At 30.1% G+C, this 18,214-nt stretch overlaps 2 protein-coding genes across 5 annotated transcripts; one reads left to right on the top strand and one right to left on the bottom strand.

The window, feature by feature from the left end:
* Positions 1-234: 234 nt before the first annotated feature.
* On the bottom strand, positions 235-11,033 carry LOC148238705 (membrane-bound acylglycerophosphatidylinositol O-acyltransferase frj-like). Of its 4 annotated transcripts, XM_088182328.1 has the most exons (10): positions 10,681-10,988; positions 8,100-8,365; positions 7,883-8,031; positions 7,313-7,524; positions 6,619-6,804; positions 6,419-6,554; positions 1,317-1,728; positions 1,035-1,246; positions 594-969; positions 235-515 (listed from the first exon to the last, which is right to left on the bottom strand). In XM_088182328.1, exons 1-7 carry the CDS (start codon positions 10,947-10,949, stop codon positions 1,675-1,677), a joined length of 1,272 nt encoding a protein of 423 aa, XP_088038454.1. In that variant the 5' UTR covers positions 10,950-10,988; the 3' UTR covers positions 235-515; positions 594-969; positions 1,035-1,246; positions 1,317-1,674. The 4 variants fall into 4 exon arrangements, with proteins under 4 accessions (XP_088038454.1, XP_088038443.1, XP_088038471.1 ...); XM_088182317.1 differs by lacking the exons at positions 235-515; positions 594-969; positions 1,035-1,246; positions 1,317-1,728 and adding an exon at positions 4,713-4,971 and having other exon boundaries at positions 10,681-11,033; XM_088182345.1 differs by lacking the exons at positions 235-515; positions 594-969; positions 1,035-1,246; positions 1,317-1,728 and adding an exon at positions 4,713-4,971 and having other exon boundaries at positions 7,313-7,511.
* A 2,900-nt stretch (positions 11,034-13,933) lies between these two features.
* Positions 13,934-18,211, top strand: LOC148238704 (acylamino-acid-releasing enzyme-like). Its single transcript, XM_088201324.1, has 15 exons — positions 13,934-14,020; positions 14,178-14,260; positions 14,331-14,542; positions 14,603-14,769; positions 14,843-14,994; positions 15,054-15,191; positions 15,254-15,383; positions 16,315-16,460; positions 16,528-16,705; positions 16,770-16,885; positions 16,949-17,099; positions 17,189-17,326; positions 17,395-17,692; positions 17,758-17,970; positions 18,040-18,211. The coding sequence occupies exons 2-15, from the start codon at positions 14,249-14,251 to the stop codon at positions 18,137-18,139; spliced, it is 2,151 nt and encodes a 716-aa protein (XP_088057450.1). The 5' UTR covers positions 13,934-14,020; positions 14,178-14,248; the 3' UTR covers positions 18,140-18,211.
* The last annotated feature ends 3 nt before the right edge of the window (positions 18,212-18,214 follow it).

Raw genomic sequence — 18,214 nt, 5'->3', positions numbered from 1 at the left:
ATCTGAAGTCTTGCGAACTATGCCCACGAACCTAGCAGCTGTCAAAAGAACGCCGCATTCCAAACACTCCCTCCAACGTGCGAAGTGAGTATACAGACGATGTATATTATGCGGTACAAAACCGAGCTATACATAGTTCCAAGAACTTCTTCGTACAATTAATTTACTGATGCCACCAAAGCCCAATATATATAATATAAAAGTGGAGAAAATTTTTGAAAAATAAAAAAGCGATTGATTTAATTTAAAGTTTATTTTTGAAAGTAAATGTTATTTTTTTATTAAACCATACAATACCATTATCTTTTTTAATCTCATCAGTCACTTTTTCTTTTTATGATATTTAAAGTCATAATTCCAATTACGTGAATTATAGCATGAATTATTAGTAGCGCAAAATTTGTAGTTAGAAGATATCTTTCTATATCTTCATAATCATGAATCAAAAGGAAGGACATTGAATAACCAAATAGGTATATTCTCATGACAACCATAATCATTAAATATACACCATTCTAAAGAAAAATAAATAAAATTATATATTATAATAAATAATAATATAAAACATATTTATAAATAAATATAATTAATACCCATTTTTCATTAATGCATTGTGAGATTTTCCAATAAACCCTAGAAGTTAACGTAGATAAAACGATTAAAACACCAGCCAGATAATAACCTGGAGCTGTAGAATGCCACAAACAGCTAAACATTATAGTTACAGTCATTCTAGAAACATAAGTTACACTTAATTATAATGTACATCTGTATAATGTTTTAATAAGATAGGAATAATACGCCATTGTTTTGTTGTAAATCTTCAAATTGTCATATATACAAAAATGTAACCAATATTGACAAGTCATGTTCCAAGACTTGACCATTGTTGCTACCCACGGTGTTGCTATAACTTTGTGAAGATCTATATTTTGTATAGTTTTTGAGTCATAGTCAGTTTCTGAAAGCCTAAAGTAGTAATTTTAAAATGTTAGCTTTAGAATGTATATTTTTTTAGTATATACACTACTTACTCTTCCTCCAATTTATTATAGTTTTCAGTGGGTCCATGTCCGCTTTTATTTGCCCAAGTTTTAGGATACACTCCTAAACCAGACATAATACAAACTGATTCGCCCAGCATAAAATAAGCAATCATCATCCACTGATAAGCTTGATATTGCAACAGAATATAAAAATTTTTATAAAGCAAATTTCTCTGAGTGAACTCTTCGGTGGACATGTACTGTAATATTAACACAAAAGCTCAAATCTTCTTGAATTATTTATTAAATAATTAATTAATAATTACTCACGTTCAAAGGCCAGACTTCACCGTGTACTTTGAGGTAAATAGCATAACAAATGCACCCAACGAGAGCCCTGAGCATCAAGGATTTTAGGGGATTTACTTTATTCACAAACCGAGCTTTGATAAAATCGTCGAAGGTCCTGAGCCTGTAAAACACCCCTCCGCAGAAACCTACATAGCAAAAAGTGAAATGGAACAGATCCTCCATTCCAGGAGAGATAATTTTACTATTGCGATCTTCTTTGGTTTTGGTGAAAGAATTGTGGATCTCGAACGCTACACCAATCAATTTGGCCATCAAGGCCATGTGTATCAGGTTCATTTCTGCATATTCGAATTTGAGTTTATCATGGTTTTTGTATTTAAAAATCGTCATGTATGTAACCATCATCAGCATTGCCACTATATGGCATACCCTGGAAAAAGAAATGTATTTGAGTATGTGTTTATAATAAGAAGATATGCGTTGATATATTATAAAGTTAAATATAACAGTAACTGATACTGTTGAAGAGTTCGACATTAACAGGTGTTAATTGCTTAACCTGTTCAACGCCCAAAAATTATATTCTTTAGAAAATTATATTAATATACTAGTTCACTTTATACATACATATTATATTCAAGCAAAAGCTAAATGTCAACAACCTAAATGCACTATATATTTATTAGTGTACAAAAGTGAATTTTAGTTGTTTATATTTATTTTCCTATTATTATAATATTTTATCCAACAATTTTATGTTTTTTGAGAACCCTAAAAAAACATTTAGTGACTACTTAATACATTGATTAATAACTATTTAAGTTGTTTTATATTTTTTAATTTTGTATATAAAAAATATTTATTATTATTATTATTATTATTATTTTATTAATTTATTTAGCTTAATAGCTAATCTTTACATCTAACACATTTAGTAAACATATATAAAAATATATAAAAAATACATAACAGAAAGAAAAAATAAAAATATACAATAATAAAGTCTTAATATTATAATTTATTTCTATATGTACGAAGGTGTTTTTTTATTCCATTTATGAAACCCGTTATATTTTTGCTGTTTCGGATTTCTCTTGGAAGGCTATTATATAAATCAAAACCTCCGTACATAATTCCCCTAGCCGTACTCGTTTTCTTATACTTAATTATCTTTAAATTTTCTCTATTTCTAGTATTATATTTATGTACATCTTTATTTCTTATTAAATACTTATTAAAATATTCTGGTAACATATTATTTTCTAACTTATATATAAATACTAAAACATTCATACTCAGTATTTCTTGAACATTCAACCATTCTAATCTATCAATCATACTTTTACAATTAGTTAATCTATTTTTATTTAAGATTACTCTCATTGCCCTATTTTGTAATTTTTGCAACATTTGTTTATCTAATTTATTTAACATATTTAATAGTGTTGCACAATAATTAAAATGGGGCAATATTATACTATTGTAAATTATTTTTTTTGTATTTATACTTAATATATTTCTTAATCTAGATAATAAACCTATTTTTCTACTAATTCTTTTTAATATGTAATTACAATGTTCTTTAAAATTTAATTTTGTATCAACAATTACTCCTAAATATTTTATATTATCCACTATTTCTATACTAGAGTTATTTATTACTATTTTGGTACTATTATCTAACACATTTTTATAATTAATAAACATACATTTAGTTTTATTCTCATTTAATTTAAGTACATTATTCTTTAACCATATTTCTAATATACTTAATTCATTATTTAAATTATTTACAATTTCTTTAATGTTATCACCTATGCAATACATTAATGTGTCATCCGCAAATAGATGAATTTTACATTTTTTCACGTTATTAACTATATCATTAATATACAAAACAAATAACAATGGTCCCAATTTAGACCCTTGTGGTACTCCATAAGACACTAATTTCTCTTCAGAATATACATTATTTAATTTAACTTTTTGTTTTCTTTTAAGTAATTATTAAACCATCTTAAAACTATATCACTTATACCTATACTCTCCAATTTCTTTAACATTATTTTTCTGTCTATTGTTTCGAAAAAATATTTATAAAAATAAATATTTTTTGTGAAATATTGTTGGTATTTAGAACAACGATTTTTTTCATTATTTCATATGTATATCAGCCATTTAATACTTAATAGTAATAATATGGTAATTAAAAATAAATAAAAATATATCATCTTCCTTACATTCAGTATAACGAATTTTTTTCTTCGATCCTGTGAGCTTCGCTATACTGAGGTTTCACTGTATCAGCTTTAATATAATTTGAATAAATCGTTTAATATATCAGCTGTAATATAATTTTATTTTTTCAACAGGGTTTTTCGATATATGGTTTCAAATGCCTTTTCTAAATCTATAATCACTGTTTATATATCTATTATATTTCATTTTTATCGTGTTTCTTGTGATAAAATAAGTTTTATGGCTTCGTATTCGTTTAATACTCCTCTCAGAATCCAGATTAAACGGATTTCAGTACTCCGAATCTTTCAGTTGACGCGTCACTACATCCTCAACGATTTATGTTATTGGTAGGATAATTCACATGATTCAGGTTCACTCATGGTACTAATAAAACCATTGATCAAAAAAAAAATTTGTAAAGCCGGACAAAACTGTAAAATTATCTTACTCTATACTGTAAAAGTTTGTTATTTAAATTCTTTAATATTATAATATTAGTAAAATTGACGAGGGAATAATTAATTATAAATTATTGAATTGTACATTTGCCTAATCCAAAATTGCCAATAACTAAATTATCTCCATCGATAGATAATAAGAACTTAATATACAAAATGGTTGCTTGAAAAACCTTATATATTTTCATATGACATATATATAAAAATATTTATTACATGAATTATTTGCTTTAGTTTTTATTTACACCGTTATGAATGGATGAATTCTGAAGCAACACTTCTATCGATCCACTTGAACATTATTTATTATCAGATATTCAATTTATGATAAGAAACCTCTACATCGATAAATTATATAATGATGCCGTTTTACTTACTTGTGTCCGGCAATGCTAATCGCACCGATAACCAAAACGCTAAATATATAAGTGCTCCAAAATTGTTGACCGCACACAAGTTTCAAGATCAGAATTCCAAAAAGCGTCGACGACCATTTCCTGCAGGTCTCATCTTTGATATTCCTATGAATGAGTCCGAAGAATATGACGCTGATTCCATTGGAATTATTTAATACTGACTGAGCAGCACAACGATACAAATCCAACATTTCAGAACCGAAACTGACTACCGTTAGCGTCGGTCCTCTAATATGTAAGAACGTTTTCTTTTTTGATTAACACTAAACGCCTTGCAGCAAATGAAAGAAGTCGTTGTAAACATTTAACAAATTTATTTATTATAAAAATACAAAAATAGTGGAACTATGTCTAATATGTCTTTATCTTATTATTAATTATTGACAATATCAGCAAACCAGACAAGTGCATAATCATAATGAAAAAATATGGCAAGTACATCACCGACGACTGATATATTATTATTTTGTCCAAATCCAAAAGCAGGAACGACATTGTGCCGAATCCGATTATGTAAAATTGTATTACGTACATCACTAGTGATAATACATTTTTCTTCTGCAAAAATACATTTTAATAAATTAAAAAATTATATACAATATGTATATACATTACATTAAAGATACACTGCTAATAAAAACACTATCGCAAATTTAAATCAATAAAATTCTATGTTAATTTTGAACGAAAAGTGCAACCACTTCCCATGAATGGTTTATACGTAATTCAGAAATCACAGTCAGTGCAGCATCATCTTACGAAAAATGTTAATATATAGGTTACACACTTATAAATTATCTTGCAAGTCGGGTCACGTTTATATAATACAATCAAATCATCCATTTAATAATTGTACCACTCAATGAAGGGAGGTCTAAAAACAATCAAAATTTCAAAAGCGTGGATGCAGATATAATCAATGACAAATTCAATTTCGGCATATGATACACAAAGTTGGGTTTTATATGTCTAAAACAATTGATTTTTATGTCAAAATGAGCATTCGGGATTGCCGTCCAAATGGCCGTTTGTAATTTGGTCTAGTGGCCAATGGCAACCTTTTCTAAAACTTGCTGCACTTTTGTAATTGGCCGTTCTATCGAAATATCAAACTATCAACAACAACCAACAATCACTTTCTCTGACACTGCTACTGACGTTCACACTACAACATCCACTTCTGAGTTCAAAGCATCGAAATTTCAAGAGCTCTTCAACTAGGATTAATATCGTATGAATTTCAACCAAAAGAAGGTTGATCTAAATTCAGACCATTGCAGATTGCAGACGCCGCCGCTTCTCTCTTCGCATCCTCCGCTCAAGCTCGACGCATTATTAACACATATTATTTAATTGCATAAATCACGATAAATAACGATAATATCAACGAATAATACGATAAATAACTTAATAAGAATAAGTTAAAAGTATCCCAAGGCAACTAAATTAAGAACTATGTTACATATATATATATAAAACGAAGCTTATTACATTTATTCGTCTTATTAGATTATGTTGACTTTTTGTGTTATATACTTTAAAGATCAGTTCACGTACTTACCAATTAAATATCTGTTATTAAATATGTAGTGAACCTTTTAAACCCTTATTTTCATATGTTATATATAAAAAGATTGTCACGTGCAAATTTTTTTATGTCTATTACAACACTTTACTGGCGTAAACGATCGCTTCGTTTGTGATTATATCTCCCTACGCCATTATTTGACACAGATTATCAACGTCAAGTGTGATACTATATAAGTTTATACGAATTTATTGGGTTAGAATATCAAACTATCTACAGAGCCAATTATTGCTCCTTTCATCACAATATACAGTCTATTACATATTATAGCTTCATCATCCTGATAATAAATTAACTTCACTCTCAGTCACTTACATCTCCTAATGCATTATTTTGACTAATGTAGATGTATTAATATATTATTAAATCAATCTTTGAGATAATTATATTACCAAGAATAAAAAATAAAGAACTTACTATTCCACCGATCCTCTCGTGAATATCTAAAAATATTTTTTCAGTAGGAGCATACATAGGCAGCATCAGCATTGAACTTTGATACCCAAAATCAATTCCGTGCCAAAGAGCACAAAATATTATAGTTAAGAAAGGTCTGTAAAAAATATTATTTCAGAAACAGCATGACAAAATTAATACGCATATAAATTCACAAATACCTTAAAGGGCCTAGAATTTTAGTTTTCGGAATAGATCTATAAACATACACCCCCATGAAATATTGTATGCATTTATTCCACTCCATTGTGTATTTAGTGATCCACGGTGAAAACTGAATATAACGCGGATTAACGTTACTGATGGTTTTAAAGTCGTACTCCAACTCCTTAGCCTCTTCGTAAGATCTGAAATTTGGCAAAAAAAAATATGTCTTAAATGAAGGTTGGAGTACAGAGATTTAATATATGCTTTGCTAAGTTTGCGACTAGGCGTCATAGATGCTCGCCCTTGTTGTGCGGAACGCGAGTAACTTTTACGATAAGTATTCTAGAATATTGAAATTAGATTTTTTCTTGCTACTAGAGATGATTCAGATAAGAGAAAATACGTATCGTGTCAGTATTTATATTGAGTATTTAATATAACGCTTTTTAGAGTTTCTGAGGGGTGGTGTCGACAATCCGTCGATGGTCAGCGATTTTGATTGCACCCCTATACGTAAGCGCTCGTGTATGTTTTTCTTACAGCTTCTTAACGATATTGCCTTACCCAATGATGATTTTGGCATTAGTTATGTTGCTATGTTATAAGCTGGAACAATTTATATGATTCAATCTAGCTGACCAAATATTTCATGCACATTTTTAATAATAATTGTCGGTTGATTCAAAATAAATATAAGGCTTATCTCACGTTTGAACCAGTTTGGTGTAGTTTTTCGATGGTCCGTGTGCACTTTTGTTATGTCCTTCGACTGGATAAGCTCCAAATCCTGAAGCTATGCAAATACATTCGGACAATACTAGACCGCAATACATCCAAAATCTGAACTTTTGAAATTGTAAAACAGCAAATGTCAATTTGTAAAGTAAACTCCTTGTGCGAAACTCGTCTGAAATGGCGTACTGGAAATTATTATAATTTATTAAATAATGTAAGTTTTAGACGGATTTTATATTTATTTTTATCACCGGTTTAGTACTTAGCTAAATTATTTTTTGTTCAAATTAAGACCTCAAAGTAATAATACTACAGAAATATTTATGAATATCTCAATAAACAGATGTTTTAGAAGTCATTCACTTCATTATCATTAAAAAGTTATGTCATTGCTTATCAAGCTATATTTTTAATGAAATAGAATACGAAAACAACACGGTTTTATAAATAATGGAATAACCCATTAGTATAGTAAATATTTTGTTATTATTCCTCAATCATTCGCTTATTTACATCCTTATGTGTCAGAAAATCATCACTCACCTCAAGAGGCCAATTATTTTGAAACAGGGCAAACATGATCACGTAGAAAGGCATCAACATCAGCTTTTTCTTGTATTCGTCATTATTTGAACATTTCGCAAACGGCAGTCTGATGAAGTCGTCATAAGTGCGATATCTCACATATGGACCTAAAATAAAGAACTTTCACTTAGTCGATACAAACCATCAACTTTTCCTTGTCGTTCTGATAACCCACCGAATATGGCACCAAAGAAAGAAAACGTATAATGAAGCAAGTCGTTAAAACTCGGATCCACGGGCAACGGATCTTCAGACTCATACAGCTTCTTGACATTCTCTTGAGAGTTGTATATTTCGAACGCAACTCCGCATATCTTGACAGTGGCCATCATAACTATCAGACCCATGAAGGTATAGTTCTTGCGATCTTCGTTGTGTATGCAAATTCTGAAGATTGTGCTATACGCCATCATATAAGCGAGAGCGATGAGGTGACATTTTCTGAAAGGATAAAACGTCATTCATTCATAAGTATATTTATGGCCGTTAATCAATCAAGGTTCCTTTCGTGGTTTCCGTGTATCATTGAAACTTTTAGCACTTTTTCATAGCCTCACAAAGAAATATTAGCAACTGCAGCTGCATTACTTTATTTTCATAATCAATGCTACATGTATAAAAATAGAAAAGGTCATTTTAAAGTGACTGTCAATGCCGTTGACAAATTATTCAATTACAATAGTTAAATTATGAATTGTATACTACAGATAAAAAAATTAGCATCTTCAATTTACGTGTGATCACTCACATTTCACTACTAATTGGTTTAGGACGATAATGACACTGTATTACTAGATATGGCTCATTGCAACTTTTTTATTCTTTTTTGTGAAGGTAAAGAAAATAATTTGACATGTAGTAAGCATTAAATATAAGCTTTTTAGAAAATGATAATAATTTACGCTATGAATTATAATCTTTCATTGCCAAAGAAATCTTTTTAAATTGATTAATATACCAAATGTTAATATGAACCATAAAAAAACAAAACTATAATTCAATATAAAAAATATGATATTATTACTGATACATTTTATAATAAATAAATATTATTATATTTTATACAAATTACTATGTATTTAGAAATCTATGAACATGCAACGATATAGTCAGTTATTTGAAAATAAATTAAATTATATTTGCTTTTAATCATATTTTTCTGACTCACGCTGTTCAATCGATTTGTAAACACTGCTGATCGTCATATGAACTTGAAATTTTGTGTAACAGCAGGTGTGTAACAGAACTAATCCGGTTTCGAAAATTACATCATAGTGTAAACTAAAGAAACGTTTACTTTATATATATTAATTTACTCTTGTAAGCTAAAAAATTTAAAAGGCAGTAAAGTATAATTAATTTCAAAGTTTGTATTTTTCTATATTTTATGTGTGGTTTAATCCTTCTTTTATCATTTCTATAAATAGAATTGTTCGATATGTTGATTATAAGCAATTTCTCAACAAAAACAATAGTTGTTTATTATAATATAATATAAAGTTAGGTAATATTTTTTTGTAATATTTATGAAAATTCATTATCTTTAAAAAAAATTAAATTATGATTGCAATAAAATTATTTGCAATATCAATTATAACAGATATAAGATCATTGTAGATAATATATTTTTTGTAATCAATATTGATAATACAATTATAAGCGATGAATTATGTTATTGTATTAAAATACAATCAATAACTTCTACTAAAAATGATCAGAAATAACAAAAATAATCAAAATCATCTGACATATGTACAAATCGAACATTAATAATAAGATAAGATAGAATAAAATATTAAGAAATAAAAAAACAACGTACATTGTTTCTAATAATATCATAAGTATATAAGATGAAGAGGAACAGTCCGATAAAATTGCCCTGCGGGACTCCAGTTGTTAAAAATATATTGTATCTATAAAGCTATAAAATAAATGTCTGGTATTATCCGAATTAAGTTAATTTAATGGAGAACCACCGCATCTGCATTTAACTCTTGACAATCACTTCAATAGAAGTAGCAATTTAACATAACAAATACGTGATTAAAAATTTTGGCTTTCTAAGAAGTTGGTGTGATATAATCGTATCTATCCATAAAACTGTGTAAGAACACTCAAAAAGAGTACCTGTACAAATACAATTAAATGCGTTGCATATCCACAAAAAATCCATAAAAAATATATAATTTCCAAATCTACATATTTTTTAATCACCGTAAGCAAATAGTCTAACTAAATATTTATTAGACAATAATCAAAGAGAAAATAATATTTCACTGTATACCACAGCAGTTCAACATAGGACCGTTTTTGTTTATAAAAGTGACGCACCATCTGAAGTTATGTACCTGCATCTCTGCATCTTCTTAAGAAAATACCTATTTCTAATAAAAAATATTTGAAAATAATGTGATATACATCGTAAATTTGATTCTAAAAAGATTGGGAAACATTTTATAGAAAAACCTATACAATGTATTACTTCACAGCTAATATAAAGGTAGATATAATTAATATATCCATAAAAATAAATTCCGCGTATTATAGGTACTAGATTATAGAAGGTCATTAGAAATCATAGTAGCGCCGAAGAATTTTAGTAAGATTCACAAATACTTCCGTAATATATTGATAGCACATAAGATCAAGGAATAAAAATTATATAAACAAAAATGCTATCTTTTATATTATATAATGTGAAGCAGTAACAGCCTTAATGCAATATATTATATATTATAAAATGACTTTCATCTTACCGTTTTCCAGTGATTTTTATTATGAAAGCTCCACCGATCACAGCTATAAATAAATGGATAAAATGCCATCCCATTATGTAGCACATGGTTAGCACTCCTAATACAGTCCCGATCCATTTTCTCAATTCAATTCCTTCGACTTTCTTGTAGAACAACGATCCAAATAACACAAAACATATGCCTATTACGATATGGACAGAATCTGCAACGTCGTTTTTGTATCCCTCGTACTCAATACCCAACTTTTGAAATATTCTCTCACCGTCCATATTGGACGGTCCACACGACCATAGATCTCAATCGACACTGAAGTAAATTTATTATAGCGGCGATTGTGAAGTGTGCCAATTGGAGAATAACTCGAATGGTTCTATAATAGCTAATCTCCAAAATACGAGGTCGAGAGTGAGATAAACAAAATACGAGTAAAACAAAGGTTGCATTTAGTTTTTTTTTTAAACATATTTAATGGGTCGCTTAGCGACCATTCATAACAAAACCTTTGATGTTTTTGTATCCTAAACTTTAGTCATAGGCTATTATCCTTAGTTTGAAGAAAGCCATTTTTTATAGTATTGTAAAAAAATGTGTATAATGTGGTTGTGAATTTTTGTATAACGTTTAAAAGTTCACTTGCAATGGAAAATCAATATAAAAAACATTTATCATTGGCAAATTTATTTTTACAGATATGTTGTTTTTTATAGAAATAATTAATATATCCGCCAACAGCTTTAAATTTAGGTACAGTTTATGCAAATACTAGATACAGGGCTCGGCAACCTATGACCCGCGGGTCACCAAGTGACCCGTTTGATGATTTGAAGTGACCCATTTCAGTTCTGCAAATATAATTTTTTTAACGTGTTACGATGTCACGACTAGACCACATATATGGTTGTTAGGACCAAAAATATTCACTGACCCGAATAGTCTTTTTCATAGTTACATTTTAATTACTTTGACCCGCAGCCAAAAAAGGTTGCCGAGACCTGTACTAGAACATACTAGTTTATTCGTTGTCTCTGTCGCAGTCTCCAAGATCACAGACTGCTTCTAAGCTAGACCTCGTCTAACGTGAAATGGATAGCGGCTACTATATCGATCTTCTACGGATCAACTTGGTCGATACTCGGCGTAGCTCCGCTTGGTGCGAGTCCGTCTAAAATTGTGGGTTCTTCGCTACCCTTACTCTCGATCATTGGGCCAATGCGATAATTCTGAGCGGAAAAAGAATATTTGTTACTATCTGTTTACCATCTTGTTATAATATTTTGCGTAGATTTAGCAATGCTGTTGCTTCATTAAATGCGTCTGTGGGGTATAGATACTAGTAGTCGAATTCTATCGCAATCTACGGCGCATTACAGTGCATTTCTACAAGTGCTTCTAATCCGCTCTCGTGACTAATTTAATCATTGCAACAATCTGGGATATTATCAAGATAGCTTAACAACAGGAATCTTCAAACTCTTAAAGTAGTTACCCCAACATCAATTTTATTGCAACGATGCTAATATTAAAATTTAAAATTTTGCATCCCCAGAAAAATATTTTAATTAATTTTTACTATGTAATGCACATTGGAAACAAACGTGCTTTATGTTAAACGGTGATTTTCACTGGTCCTTCGAAGCCCCATTAAGAGAATTTTGGCGCCCGCCCTCCAGGGGACGCTATTTTTAGCGGAAATAATACGAGGGTAATTCTAGCGATTGATCGACTTTGATTGAGTACTGTTTTTTAACTGTTTTTGTGTACTTAATCACTCCATTTCTACAGTATAAATAGAATTCGATACACGTGTGTCCTAACAGAATCAATGTTGAGGTTAGGAGGAAGAACATCGACTATTCATCGATTAGAGAAGTTAAAATAAGTGGCTATGGCACTTCCTATCCGTATTATTTATTTAAAAAAATATATATTAATCACTTGATAATGTTTTTTTCATTTGCTTAATAAACTTTTATTACTACTAACAACTACCTAAAAAGGAGGCGTACCTAAAAAAGATATCCTGGAACCGAAATTTTCTTTAGATGTAATTTCGGCAAAAATAGAAATACAATATTTTATAAAACAAGAAAACGCTTTGCTTATTAATATTAATTTTCCGTGCTATCCTTAATAAAATACACAGAGAAAGACAAAAACGATTGCTAGTGGGTAATATCAACTGATAATACCATAAAAAATATTTATTTATTGAAAAACTTCTTGCAACATGACATGCGCTAGCCCAATACGTTACAACAGGAAAACATAATCAGCAATTACAAGTAAGTAGTAAGACAACAGACTGAAATCATAGTATGTAAATCGGTAACATAATAATGCCACTATGCATGTCTTTAATATAATAATATTTATATGTAAGATTTGGAAAATCTATGATTTGCTGATCGATAAGAATTATATATATATTTTTGGGTTAGAATTTTAATACGGTTGTGCTCAGAATTTACATTAGATGGGTCCGAATTTATATTAAAAGATAAGAATTCGTCGATCAGAATATTAACGCCCAGAATATATATTAGATGGGCATAAATTATATTAAATGGTTAGAATTGTATTGACAGATAGTCAGAATCTTTTTTTTTTTAATTGACAATAGTGTTCTCTTAATCTTATTGCTGTAGCACGGAAGATTGTTACAACGTTACAGCAGTTCATTACCATTATCATTTTCAAAGTGTTTAAGGCCAACTTGCTTGGTTGGACTCGCAACATTGTCAGATGTCAACACAACAAGCAAATCGTGCTCTTCGCCACCGCTCTGTCGTTATTCCAGCTTCGTTTGTCACTCTGAATACCTTCGTGTCCTACATACAATTAAATAGCTTCATTAAGAGTTATTTATGGGGTGTTCAATGTTCTGACCAACGCACGCTCGCACCTAACCCGTCTTAACAGTTTTTCTGCGAGCGAGATATTTTATACGATATTTCTAAAATAAATAATTTATTTATCATTTATATTGGATAAATGTTACAATATTTTTTTAAAAAACATGATCTTCCTATATTTTTATTCTGAGATTATGAATTAATAATTAATATTAAAAAATAATAAAACAGTGTAAGATATTTTTTAACGTGTGTAAAAATTACCCCACATACTGACCTTTTTACACATACTTAAAAATAAATGTTATAATAACAAATAATTTTAATATTAATAAAAAAAATATTAAGAACTTTCACTTATGGCCATTACGTAACGTTTTATGGCCAAGTCATCACCTAGCAGTACTTTTTAATGTTTTATTTGACAGATGATTCTGCGTTTTGTCGTGAGAGTAAATCCTGTTTAGTTTAATATTATTACATTGAAAGTAAGTTTTTCTATTGAATTGTTACATTATAATTTATTATTGCCATATTTTAATTTATTGTTGTCATAATTTGCGGCTTTGTCCATAAAAATAACACTTATCATTATTTAAACACCGCATATCATATATATTTAGATTTTTGTTGTTATCTTTCTAGCTGATATAATACGATAAAAAGTGACCACTTATTGTTAGTGTTTTCCAATATTTTCACTGAACAACAACAAAATGTCTTCTCAGGTATGTATTTAGAAAAAATTCAATAAATAAATTTGAATTTATTAATTATATAAATGTGTATTTATTTCAGCTTGATAAAATTGTATCCATATACCGGAGCTTAGCTCAGATTCCTGTTTTGGCTGGTGCCAAAATAATGAAAAACGGTACTTCGATAGTATCCAATTGGACCGAAAGAAACATAGAGACCAGCAAGAGTACGAAAATACTGTTTAGCCAAGTAATAGATGAAGACTTTAACATTGTAACAGACTTGGGCTTTGGCATTGATGTCAGCAAGGAGTGAGTAATAATTGACTATGACAATCTTGCGCAGTATAATAATCGTTAAAATGTTTACAGGTTAATTGCGGCTTTGTCGCCGCATGAGAACTTTAGAGCGTGCATTAGAGAAGATAAAGATTTAAAAGATAATAAAAAGCAATACCTAGAAGTGTGGAGGTCGAGACAATTGCAACATTGTGTCAATTTAACAGCTTTGGAAATACACGGAGATGTTTACGTTGACTGTAAAATATTTCACATAGTATGTATATTTAATGAGTTGATTGACTACAAAAATTATATACATTGCATTTTTAGCTGAATTTGGTAGTTTAAATTGGAACAACGCTGAGAGTAAAATAGTTTACATAGCCGAAAGAAAACTCCCAAAATCTGAGCCTTTTTATAAAAGACAGTCTATTAAATCGAACAATAAAGCAGCAAATGACGATGATTCACCTCCTTCGAAGGTTATTTCATTAAAAATAATCATAAGTGTGCATTTTTTTTAATTTACTATACTTTTTAGGGTACGGAGTATGATTATAAAGTAGAATGGGGAGAACAATTGGTTGGAAAACATTTATCTACTACGGTGGTTTGCGATATCAACACTGAAGATTTCACAGTAGTCGACTGGATTCCTGATTCATTGTCTCCCGGACAAGTATGATAATAAACTGTGAGAGAAATGGTTTTAGTCATTCAATGTTAATTATATTATTACAGGTTATTTGGTCACCAGATGACTCGTCTATGATAGGAGTAGCATGGGAGACTGAACCGAGAAGATTCGGATTGATATTCTGCACAAATAGGCCTAGTTTTATATTTATGACAAACTTGGATAAGATGTTTGGTAAGTTAAGATTTGAAATATAATAAAAGTAAATTATTTGCATAAAAAAAATTAAATTATGGTCATAATTTCTTGAGAAATAGAAAATTATATTTTATTTTATCTCATGAAAATGAGACCACTTTACTGCTTATTTTTTAATTGAATTTCTCCAAATAATTCACAACAATAGTTAACAAAAAATAGTAACGGAGCAATTTTATTCCTACTGCATTTCAGATATTTCTGAGAATATTTTATTTGACAAATCATATCAGGTTGTCTCATAAGTCTTAATAGATGATAGTCGTTTGTAGCAATGTCTGAAAAATACGGTGGGTGAGAAAAGAGTTCCCAAGAAAATCCATTGTTTTTTTTCTATTGTCTTCATGGATACATGTGGACTTAAATTACCCTTCTTTAATTTATAAAGAAAGATCGTTTTTATGGTCTGAGTCGCTTTTAAACAAATTAGTTGGGCACACTATGTGCTGTCGTAATTGCCTACCTATAATTCAATAACTCATAATGAATTACGCCCTTTATATTCCACCAGATGCATAACACTATCTTATTGGGATGTAATCCTGTTCTTGGGGTTGGAATTGTGGGTTAATTGCCGCCCAACCACTGCCTTTTACATTGCGTGTTAGAGTAAAGGATCCATTTCTCATCTTCAGTAACAATTCACTACACAAGATTTTCCTCAGGCAAATTATATAGATACCTATATTCTGCAAATTAACACCTGTGACATGTTGAGCTTGTTCTAGCTTCTGTGTCGTTAATCTGATTTTATGGCAGCCCTAATTCCTCACTAACAACCCGTAAAAAAAAGTTTTAGCTATTATACAAGGATCTCAAAGAAGCTTGCTTCTAGAACTTCATAAGCATCCATCGTATGAATACTTTTTTTCCAGCTAACCAATATGTTATATATCTATTATTATAGTTGTAATATCAAAGAAGGGGAAAGCTGTTCGTTCTCCTAGATTCAGCAGCGATGGTAAATATTTAATGTGGATTCAACGGGATGTAGGAGGACCTCATCACGGATGCCACGAGCTCGTTAAAACAGCTTGGCCATTATCGGAAGAAGTATATAATTATTAAATACATAATGTAATATTATAAAGTGTATCTATTTAGATATATTATATTTTAGCCAACGATTGAAACTGTGATTGATATTGTCCATAATGAAGTTACAATTGAAAGTGGTGAAGAGTTTACTGGTATATATTCTCAAGCTTTACCAAAGAGATTGTTTGCAATGGATGGAAGAAGAGCACTGTTTTCATCTCCTCAAAAAACTGAAGTTCGTTCATACGTCATAGATATCGGTATATAAATCAAATTATAAACTTTAATATTCAGTGAATGTGTATTAAATTATTATCATTTCAGAGAGTAAAAAAATGATTGATATATCCGATAAATCGTCTAGTTACAGCACTACCATAATTGACGTGCATCAAGATATAATTTTGGCATCTAGGAGCTCACTCAGAGAGCCTTCTCATGTAAGCTTATTACATATATACTCGGACTGGTCAAATATAATAATTTATGTATTATCGTTTTAGATTATTATTGCAAAATTGCCGGAAGCTGGAAAAGAACACAGTATTGTATGGAAACGTCTTGAAGAAAACCCTATATCTGTTCCAGAGCCTATTAGATCAGCAAAAATTGAATTGCTACATTTGGAGCATGAAAACTCAGAGGATGCCGTCAGTTTGTATCTTTTTATTTTTTTGAAATACGAGGGCGAATAAAAAATCGATATTTTTTGCTTTTATTGACATGTTTGTGTTTGTTTACAGAAACTTTTACTGCTTTATATTTCGGCAATGCCAATAAAGATAGTACTCTTTCTCCGTTGGTTGTATGGCCTCATGGTGGACCGCATTCTGGCTTTGTAAATAGCTACAGTTTAGAAGCTGCCTTATTTTGTATGTTAGGTACGTATGACAGATTTTATCATTTATACTATCTATCAAACACATTTAACCGTCGATTTACGTTATAGGATTTTCAACTCTACAGATTAATTTTCGAGGATCTACAGGTGCAGGTCAAAATTCAATTATGTTTCTGCCAGGAAAAATCGGAAACGCTGACGTAAAAGATTGTGTGTTGGCGACAAAAGAGGTGATAGAAAAGTTTTCAGTCGATGCCGAAAAATGTGTGCTCCTTGGCGGCTCTCACGGCGGATTCCTAGTCACGCATCTGAGTGGTCAATATCCGGATCTTTATAAAGCAGTAGTATCAAGAAACCCCGTTATAGATATAGCATCAATGAATAATTCCACAGATATTCCCGATTGGTAAGATAGTAGATTATCGTGTTTTTATTGTTCGATATGCTGTAAAGCCTACTTTCTTTATTCAGGTGTCACTTTGAAGCTAGACAAAAAGATTTCAACGATGTGGGACCGATCGACGAAGAACTTTTGATCAAGATGAGAAAAGTATCGCCACTGGTTCATTCGCATAAAGTGAAAGCTCCTACTCTTATGTGTTTGGGATCGAAGGATAAGCGTGTCCCTTATTATCAAGGAATCGAATACTATCATAAGATTAAGTCGAATGGATGCAAAGCTCGGTATAATAGCTTAGATGAAACTTAGATTCACAAAAATATTAAATATTAACTTTTTAATCACTCTTTCAGGATGATCGTGTATGAAGATAACCACTCTTTGTCCACTGGAGTCGTTGAAATTGACTATATGATAAATAGTGCAATGTGGTTCATTGAAAATTTAAAATAAGATTATTCGATCGATTTTTATATAACATTGTATGTTTTTACTTATTATCCTCAAATAAAGTGATTTAATAAATAA

This window comes from Plectrocnemia conspersa, unplaced genomic scaffold (genome assembly GCF_051122295.1).
Source record: "Plectrocnemia conspersa isolate PC_06_02 unplaced genomic scaffold, ASM5112229v1 ptg000001l, whole genome shotgun sequence".
Lineage (NCBI taxonomy): Eukaryota > Metazoa > Arthropoda > Insecta > Trichoptera > Polycentropodidae > Plectrocnemia > Plectrocnemia conspersa.
This window is presented reverse-complemented; position numbering and strand designations above follow the sequence as displayed.